This window comes from Paralichthys olivaceus, chromosome 13, assembly GCF_024713975.1.
Source record: "Paralichthys olivaceus isolate ysfri-2021 chromosome 13, ASM2471397v2, whole genome shotgun sequence".
NCBI classification, from domain to species: Eukaryota; Metazoa; Chordata; class Actinopteri; order Pleuronectiformes; family Paralichthyidae; genus Paralichthys; species Paralichthys olivaceus.
The window spans coordinates 24,495,799-24,506,224 of NC_091105.1; the positions used below are offsets into that span (position 1 = coordinate 24,495,799).

At 38.3% G+C, this 10,426-nt stretch overlaps 1 protein-coding gene across 6 annotated transcripts in view; it reads left to right on the forward strand.

Moving 5' to 3' along the window:
• cep192 (centrosomal protein 192) overlaps positions 1–7,527 on the forward strand; it is a 46,400-nt gene extending 38,873 nt beyond the window's left edge. For all 6 annotated transcript variants that reach the window (XM_069536589.1, XM_069536590.1, XM_069536588.1 and 3 more), the window contains 5 exons: positions 2,333–2,452; positions 4,196–4,308; positions 4,535–4,661; positions 5,348–5,406; positions 6,288–7,527. In XM_069536589.1, the coding sequence (XP_069392690.1) occupies positions 2,333–2,452; positions 4,196–4,308; positions 4,535–4,661; positions 5,348–5,406; positions 6,288–6,420 (552 nt within the window). In that variant the 3' untranslated portion in view covers positions 6,421–7,527. The remainder of the gene's footprint in view (positions 1–2,332; positions 2,453–4,195; positions 4,309–4,534; positions 4,662–5,347; positions 5,407–6,287) is intronic.
• The last annotated feature ends 2,899 nt before the right edge of the window (positions 7,528–10,426 follow it).

Sequence of the window (10,426 nt, forward strand, 5' to 3'; positions counted from 1 at the left end):
TCCTTCTTATCTTCTTTCGGTTTATTGGTGGATCGTCAACAACTTAAGGTTCATACTGCAGTGATGTTGTGCTGCTGTTTCATGTGAAATAAGCTTTACACAGGTTTTTTTTGAGGTTTTAACATAAAATGTTTGACACACTTTTAACAACTGTCATGTCCCAACTAGAGAGAGATTTTTGATTTTTGAAAACAACTTTGTAAGGCATTTTTTTACCGGTACACATTGTATTAGTCACTACCTAATACTTTTTTTTTTTAAACACATTTCGGCAAGAAATAGATAAATAATTCAAAAAAGGTAACCTGGTTATGTACACTGCCATTTTCGCCTGCCCTAAAACAAAGTTTAAAGGTGGCTCTTTTGTTTGTGCTGGCAAGTGTACCATACCTAAAACCATATAAAAACCTGCTTGTTAAAAACCTCCTTAAAACTTGTAAAAACAGAAACAATTCAGACAGACAATGACACTCATAAAAACAGTGGCCAAAATAACCCTTTTGCACGTTTGTGTACAATGTTCTTCTTATGTTCTGTATTTTCCTCACTATAGTGCGCACTGGATTATAAGGCGCACTGTCAATGAATGGTCTATTTTCTAACTTTTTTCATATATAAAGCGCACCGGACTATAAGGCGCATTAAGCGAAACAAAACAGTCGGATAAGTCAGTCAGTCAAACTTTATTAAATGCGTTTACAATAACTCTCAACATTGTTCAAATGTTAATGAGCGTATTCACAATAGCTCCCAACCTTGTTCAGTTGTAACATGTAAAAAAAAAAAAAAAACTGATACCACTAAATCAAACGTTAGCGTATTCACAATAACTCTCAAAATTGTTCAGTTATAACACGTAAAATACAACACAATACACTCACTTTTTCAGTTCATTCCTCGTCCACAAATCCCGATTACGGCATACAGCATGCCTGGATCCCTTTCGTCATTATCCGAGTCAGTGTCGTTGCTGTTACCTGGCAGTTGAATTCTCTCGCAGTGTCTCTATTCCCATGTTCTACTGCGTGACTGATAGCCTTGAGTTTGAAGTCTGCGTCGTAAGCATGTCTCTTGACAGGTGCCATTTTGGGGTCCTGATACACACACACTGTAATATTATGGTGAAGCACAGTATATATTACACCGCGATGCTCCTGACTACTCCTGACTGTCGTACTAAAACATTTTGATAGAGCACCGTGTGCGCTGTGTACCACACAAAATCGCTTCGAGGTCAGTAAGCACAACCAGAATTAATCCATATATAAGGCGCCCTGGATTATAAGGCGCACTGTTGTTTTTTGGGAAAATTAAAGGCTTTTAAGTGCGCCTTATACTCCGGAAAATACGGTACATGTTTTTACTTATGCACAAAACTGATATTAATTGCTTATACAATCATCCTATGCTACTACTTATAACATTTCATACAAACCACTATATTGAAAAGGTGTATATAATGTCCATACTTTTTTATTGAATTTTTATTCTATTACTTTTTTATATTTCTTTATTCTCTTGTCTAGCTGCTGCAACAACTGAATTTGCCACGGTTTGTGGATCAAGTGCCACTGCACTAATGACTCACACTTAGAACTGCTGAATTCATATTTATGATCCTGAATAAAGGGGGCATCGCTTCTTCTGCAACAAAGAAGTTAAAACATTGTTACATCATAATCTGTGTGCGTGCTTATGTGTGTGTGAGAGATCTCTGTCCCTCTTCACACATAAACTGATAATTACGTGGGTTATTCACCATCTAGTCATATATTCTAAAATAATAATGACTCAATAGTGTTGGATCATGTCTCTGGATCGTTCTGAATTACGTTGTGTGTTGTGTAGCAGGTTTAAACATGTCATAAAATCTAGAGTGAATCAAACAAACAAAGTAAATGTCAGTCCTGTACGTGTCCAAATAACTTGTGATCAGTGATGGTGTTTATTGTGAAAGTGTAAAGTATGGTCAGAGGGGGAGTGATGAGGACGCAAACTCCAACCACACCTTAAATGTGCGTCTACCCTGGTCCTGAAGTAGTGGTTATAATTATGCAGCGGCAGGACGTTGCTAAAACAACTATCGTAGCGGTACACATTACACATTACAAACCAACCAGTGCTTCTGCAACAAAGATGTCGAGATGCAATAAAATTGTAAATAAAACAGGGTTCTGTATGTTCCTGACCTTAATTTTGAAAAAAATACTGCAATCCCTAAAATCTTTTGTTGAACAATTTTTTTATTATAAAATCGTTATGATAAAGTTTATAGCATAAAAAAAGTTACGATACAAATACTTTTCCTCCAATGTTTTTCTTGCCCTGTCAGGTGCCCATTACTTTCCTGCCTAGGGACCAAGGAGACTATGCACAGTTCTGGGACTTGGAGTGCCACCCGGTGTCTGAGCCCCAGCAGAAAACCAGAACCCGCTTCCAGCTCTGTGGCACTGTGAGGACCCATCCTTTAATTTTATGATGTTTGTCTTGGTCTTTCTCACAACTTACTGAAGCTAATGTTCAACACCCGTAAAGCGAAATACAGCCACGCGTACTTTTCTTTTAGTGAACTGTTGTAAAGCTGCTACTTACAAACTTTTCTTTGGACTCAAAGATGAACTTACTCACTTTCCTGTGAATGTCATATATAAGTACTGCCCGTAGGGAATTGCATTACATCTGGCACAAATAGCTTTGACTCATGACCTGATGAGAATTTGGCGGTCAAGGGTCACTGTGACCTCTGAAACAAATTTGGCACACATGTTCACTCACACTCACTGAGTAACTGATTAGATCTCGGTGATCAATGGTGTGATATCTCAAGACTGCTTGAAGGAATTTTGATCAGTTGTCACTTGATTCAAAGATAAACTAATTCTGGTTTTCACTGTACACAACACTGATATGCATAGCCAAATGAACAGCTCTTATCCAATTTGCCTTTGAGATGTACCCATGGTTCATTGGGGGAAAAAGCTGACTTTAAAGTATTCTAATGTTTCAGCTGAAAACCAGCATGTATGGTTGTACTAGGGATGTCCCGATATGACATTTTCGTGCCACGATTATTGTCAGAGGAAATATCATGGTTTTCACGATTATCAATACTAAAGAAGGAAAAGACACACAACAAGCAATATAAAGCTAATAATATAGCTAATGAAGTAAAATATTTATTATTATCATAAACTATATCTAGTTAGTTTTTATACTCTAACATTTCGCTATTTAAAAGTAATGTATAATGGTTAATAGGAAGATAGAGAGAGCGTGAGATGAGGTTGTGAGTGTGTGTGAGCTGGTCATAAAAGTAAACAAGGATTTCTTCTCGCCGTGAACTCCACACAAATTACATGACTCACGAGATGCAGGACACCATAATTAGATATCGTAGTTTTTACAATTCTTATGGATATAGAATTAACAAATGAGAAAAGTGTCTTGTGGGATGAGAAGAGCCACCTTGCTTAGATGGGGCCTGCAGGCTTCACAAGTCTGCTTTTAAGCAAAGTAATATTACAGACCCAGTTAACTTAAGAGCATACACTGCAAGTGGAATGTCAGATAGACAGCTCCACAGAAGAAGGTTAGGTGGTTATAATGGTGCTGCTGTTGTTGTTTGTGTAAAAGATGAAGTGCTAAATCCCTCAAATGCAAATCTGTGACTCCAATTTGAAAAACTACATTCATGTATGTCTTAGTATTGTGCTGAACTGAATGTGATCAGTTTCATACTGTTTTTAAAAAATGTGCATATGAGGTTTATTTTTTCAAATAGACAGGTTTCTCACTGCTGCTAATAATAATTTCTTCTCAATTGTACTTAAGCCTAATTCGTTCCTCAACAAAAGGCCACGACTGGTGCTCGATCTGCAGTTGCCAATTGCCATGGGTAAACTCTTCAAAGACAAGATTAGAAGCTCACTGACACATCAAAAACTTGAATCTAGTTGGGGTCACCACGTTACCGTCCCCCCATCGCTTGTCTGTCTTGTAGTATGAACTCACAATGACTGAAAGAGTCTGGGTCACAAGACAGCAAAAGTGTGTACTGCGCCGCAGTAATCCGATGACTCAGAATTTTATGAAGTCTGAACTTGTCTTTAATTAGCCCAAAGTTTTGAGGGGTCTTTCATTTTTTTGAATCACTTTCTGGGATGAGTAGTCTAAAATTTTGTCTGTATGTCTAAAGGGTCTAAAAGCTGGACCTGTGGAAGGACCACAGGAAGCAGACAACGCTGTGGTGAAAAAAGAGCCCACAGTCAAGACCAGAAAGAGAGCTGATGCCTCAGCAGGCAAAAACAGGTTAGAAATAAAACTAAAGCTAAATATACATATGATCCTCACCATGTTGTCTACAGCCAGTGTGGGAAATATCAGAACATCCACCTGTTAGAGAAGTATTCTGTTTACCTTGTGTATAAGGAAGCTCTGTTTGGATGCCCTGATAGCCTAGGAATTAATCTCACATCACCTGAATGTAATTACATTAGGCTTCCTGTTTAAACTGTCACAATTTGTAATCTTCCAGCCAGGAGGAGACTGTGTGGAGGGGCGTGTATTCTCCACAGGATCTGTACACCTTCCCTGCCACACGGGTGGGTGAGTCCAACACTCTGAAGGTCAACATCCGCAACAACTCCTCCAGTACGCATGAGGTGAGACACAACTTATTCCCATCAAGACATTTGAAGGGATTTGTTATTGTCGCTTACTGCAGCCGAAACTGAAATACAGTGTATACAAGCATATGCAGCATTTACAATACCACAAATTGATTTACCTCAAGTTGTTTCCTTTAGTTTCATTTGCTTTTGTAGATGGGATTTTATCAAGTTCACTTTATATTTACTATCGCAGGGCTCCAGACTAACTTTCCACTGGTAGCACTAATCCCCCTTACTGAAAGTTTTAGGAGCATCAGAACATGCAACATAACACATTCACATTTTTTCCCATCTTAACTGTTTTACTGATAAATGTTTTGGTAATAAATAGATAATTTACAAAATACAGAAATGTGACAAATGAGAAAAAACTAATTAAAGCAGTTTTCAGACATGACCTAAAGGCCCACATGCACAACACTGCAGGAGGTTTTCTGCACAACAGCATAAAATTCTCCACATTATTCAGGCAAGAGGTGGAGCATTCAGATGCAGCAGATGGGCATATTTGTAAGGTGCACTGGGGCTCCTCATTATAAAATGTATTCACACCGTCTCTAAAAATAGTCACAGTCTGGGATATTTGTCCCATCTGAGAAATGTAATAACAGTCACTTACAGTTGTTGCTGGGCATGGGTTTGATATTTGAAGTCTGGCTTCTCTAATTGTCTTTCAGCTGAAATTTGTAAACACTAAGGAGCCCTTTCACATCAAGCATTCCAAATATTCTCTGAGGTGAGTCCAGTTTTATTATCCCCAACTCCATTTCATGACAGCAACCCACTGAGAATTCGGTCTCAGGAACTTTAACTCGTCTCTGTAATTACTGCACTTTGTGTTATCTTATTACTGCTCTTCACTTTTCCATTTATTGTTAGAGATGGTTTCACACGGATTTCTCTCATAAAACTCAGTATCTATGTATTTATTTTAAGTCAAAACATGCTCTGACGTTTTCCCATTTTTAATGCTCACTGTGGGAGATGTTGGGCCTTGGTGGAGGATGTTACTACAGTTTATTCAGTGCACACTTGAGGCTTCGGGAGGAGCTGATGATTTGCCGAACTCAGGCCTCTTGGCAGTGTTGGAGGGCACTGTGCTTTGCTCAGTGGGCAAAACATGTGTTTAGTATATTGGAAATTGATAAAACGATAAACATTAACTGTGGTATAGGGAGAGAAAAAACATATTGGAATTGATTTTTACTTTCTCAACAAAAATAAAACACTCACAAGAGTTACTCCTGTACATCTTGTGATTTTGGTCATAACCTGAATCTGACCCTGCCCGTCAGTTAGTGTATGGTGTGTTTGACAGCTTGTTGTAGCCTTGTGGTGACCCCAGCATGTTGAACTTTGTATCATACACTCTCATGTCCACCACACTGAACACAATGCTGACCCTGTTATTGTTTATTTGGTATCTCCTGACATTTTGTTCGCAAATGGATGAGTTTACATTTACAGTACAGTGTCATTAAGATTGTTATTTTAGCTATAGCCTCATGTCATGTATGCAATCATGAGTATTTGATTGGAATGTATTCATTCATGTTTTGTGTGTGTGTGTGTTAATATTTACTGAGTATTCAGTAATTTTTCTCCTCTACTCATTAGATCACAGCACTATCTGAACCTACCCATCCAGTTCAGGCCAAGCACTGCAGGCAGACACACCGGTGTGTTGCTCATCCAGTTAGTAACAAGTGATAGTCTTGTTATTCAGCTGATTGGTGAGGCAATCCCTTGAACTCAACATCTACCATCCTACACCACGCCCACATGCAGACTGGCTGGCTTTGGGTGGATGCTCATCTCTCAAATGCTAAGGAATCAAAAAAAAAAACCTGGACTTAAACCATTCCTTGTCTTCATATTTGAAGATGTGGACTGTTCACCTGGAAATGCCAACATCTGCCTCTGGATCAGACTAGGACGTCTACCGGTGGCCCATAAAAAATTATTGTGCTTGATGCAGAACATTTGCATGTCTGTCTTATAAGAAGTCTGCAACACTGTTAGGGATTATTTGGAGTTGGTCACTCAGGAATGCCTTTGTCTCTTGTTTGGTAACATGCCGATTTTCTTTTTTTTTATTATTTCTTTTTTTTTTTTTTAGAGAGAAGTCATTCATTGTGGCTTATAGGATTAAACTAATTTATTTTAGTAACTCCATTAAGGCCCCAGGGGATTTAAGGAGTCTGTTTTTTAAGAATGACATATATTGTTGGGTCTTTTCACATTTCATAAGATCTTTTTTTCTCCTTTTTGCTTGTGTGGTTTCTGTGTATGAGACTCCTTGTCTCACAGAGGCCACATGGATAATGGCCTTTGTCAGCACCATGTGTAGACTTCCAAACAACCTCAAAGACAAACAGTTCAGATGTACTAGATTTAGTCATGATCATTGATTGTTATTTTATGCTTAAAGTGGATGTTTTTTGTTCTTAGTTTGGTCACCATGTTAAAACAGTGTCAATTGCAGTTCAAGTCGCTGGAAATTAGCTCCCAGTTTCCTCTTTCAGCACTGGGGCAAATGCAAAAAATTGCATTTGAGTATAGGATTCACATCCATACTTGTGTTTTTGTAGCTGGATGGGGAAATACTGGTGAACTTCAACCAAGACATAGCATTATTCTGTCAGAAGAAGACAACATGTAGGGAAATGTAAAACAATGTTTCATACTTGTGTGGGAAATTTGAATATATGAAGGTAGTATATTGTCTCAGGTTGTGATCAACATGCCCTGACAGCTATCCTATCATACTTTAATTTAAAATTTGTAAGGCTATAAATAGTGTATTATATAATATATTGCTACGTGTACACATTTTAAATAAAACTTGTGATAAATAGTTTTGCATATTCCAGTTCTTCCAATGAGGTAAAGTAATTGAAAAAATGTTTTTTAAGAGAAGTTAAATTGCGTTAAATGCAAAAAGTAGAGAATGTCTATTCATTCAACCTTTATTTATACAAGGTAATCTGGTCAGGTCAGTGAAAAAGAACTGCCATGTCTTTCAGCAGAGCAGCACATAATAAAGAATATGTGCAAAATATATAATAAAATAAACTACAATCAAATAAAATCACTGCAATAATCAATAACTTGATTATGAAAGTGTTATTTATAATTAATGTTGTAGCAAACAAGGTTTTGTTAAAAATGACAAAAAGTCCTTAGCTAATATATAGCTTAGATATTTTATCTTGTATAACTTTAAGCAATTTGAGTAAATTAATAAAATAAAAAAAAATATTTTAATTGTGGGACTGATAACCCCGAACTTAACCTGAAGTTAAGCGCAAATCCGGTAGTGGTGGGTAGAGTAAATAGAAAGAGTACTCTAGTAAAAGTACGACCTAGTTTGGATATGTACTTGTATGTTAAATAGTATTTTTTTTAATTCTTCTTTTGGAATTTTATTTTTATTTTTAATAATATTTAACCACATCTTCATATCTTGCGTTAATCAGGTTCAATTTCAGTTTGCCTTTAAAACTTAATGCATGCACTCACACAATTCAGGCTGCTTCCAAACAATTCCAATGAGGATTCAGTGTTTTTTTCTTTATGTTTGAAAGCAAACTGTGCTTAACATTATGTATTATGTCACTTTATTAATACAGTCATTGTGCACTTCACATTTTCATTACCTCTTAATGTCCTGTTTGAATGCAATAGATTTTATTGAAGTTATTTACTACTTGAGTAGTTTTTAATGAGATACGTTTTACTCTTACTCAAGTACTAGTTTATGAGCACCTTTACTTTGCTTCATTATAATTAAAAATAATATTAAAAAAATAAATGAAAAAATCTATGCCATTTAATATACAGGTACATCTTCCAGACTAGGTCGTAGGATCAATACGTGAAGACCAAAATTATAGGCACCAATCCCTGCAGGAGTGGTTTAGATGCAGTCATTCGAAAACAATGTATTCAACTTAATTAAGTAAATCTTTTCAATGTAAAATATGTAACATAAATTCAGGCATGAAATATTTGCTAGCCGATCAGTAACAGACACTTTGCTCTGCTTTTTCCATTTGTTTTTAAAACATCAAACCCCACATTGCAGCTCCACTGCAGACATGCAGAAGACACACTGTGTTGCAGCCAAATCCAATACAATTGAAGTAAATGGCGACCACTTCTTCAAATGTAAAAACTCAACAGAACAAATGCCTATTAACTCAATGGTAAGAACATGTTCACCCCTTAACACTAAGGGGTGGGTATATGTTTATTTCTGTTTCTTAGTTATTTATTTTATTTGCATTGATGTATTTTTTTATAAAATATTACTGTAGTCATAGTCATCTGGGGGGATGGTCAGGTTGTGCTAGCTGGTGTTTCAAATCACTTGCCAGTCTGTCAAGTGCCAGCTCTGACTTTGGGCCAGACAGTGGAAGTTGCCATTGAGAGTTTGGAGCCACTTTCCGAGCTGGGAAGCCACTTTTATCAATCCATAATTTTTGTGCAGGTAGCTTGTGTCCCTGAGGATTGTATGTGGTTTTCCACAGCTTTTGGCATCTGGCTTCACTCAAAACAATCTTTATCCCAGGAATTGTAAGCAGCAGACCTCCTGTCCAGGACTGGTGCCCCCCAGGAGAGTGGTGGCTTCAACCAGAAGTAGTATCCCTCTTATGGCCTCGGTTCAGCATGGCTCAGACTGACCTATTTGTGTCAGCAGAGACAACCCCCTGCAGGACGTGGTTCTCTCTGGAAGGTCAGATGGACCATGGATGCACTTTTTCAAAATGGCTGGAAGTATTGTTGTAAGCTTTCCTCCATTCCCTCTGATTCCCCAGGTGCTCAATCGGATCAACTTGGGCCACTACGAGGTGCTATTAATAGCCCCCATTGGTTGCCACCACTCCTTCATTCATGGTCAACCGTGGGATAGGCCAGTCAGGGTAGACATTGTCTCCCAGGCCGGTCAGATATGGCACCCCAGACCAGAAGTCCTGCAGCTTTGGGCTTAGCCCCATCTCAGTCCCTCTCTCAGAGTTTCGATAAGGCTGTCCTGAGGAACATAGGCAATGCCCAGACTCCCTTCACTTGGGTTAACTATGTCCAAAAGTGGAAGGTGGTGTGGTGTTTTCTACATGGTGTCACAAAAGACAGGAAAAGCCAGCCACTATTGAGCTGGTTCTCCGATTTCTTCAGTCACTTTTGGACCGGAACAGTGCGCCCAGCACCATTAAGGTATGCACTACTGCAATTTCTTTCTTCCACAAGACAGTGGGATATCTTACATTTGGGAGATATCTTTTGGTATCTCCTTTCATTAAAGGAGCGTACCACCTGCAACCGGGCAGGACTCCCAGGGCTCTATTGTTGGAACTCCCCTTGGTATTAAGGTCCCTGAGGCAGGCTCCTTATGAACCCATAGCCTAGAGTTTCTATCTCACAAAGCAGCTTTTCTCCTGTTAAGTGAGGATTGTTTAAGATGGAAGACAGATGACTTCCGGTGATGCAGCTGAGCAAGGAGGACGTATTCTCCGGAGCTCTTAAGGAAAACTCGGTTTTTAATTATAAATGACGCCCGCTGTACCTTAAACTTTATCCAACTGGTGAAATATGGACTTGAGATCTCGAAATAAAACGCAAAGTTCAATTATCAATCACTTTTCTTCTCGGGAAACTGTAGCACGTGAAACGAGCGCTGAGCACGGCATGGCCGCGGAACAGCAATGTGATGCAGAGGGAAGCCACGCCATACTACAAGAAATAAAACGTGGTAA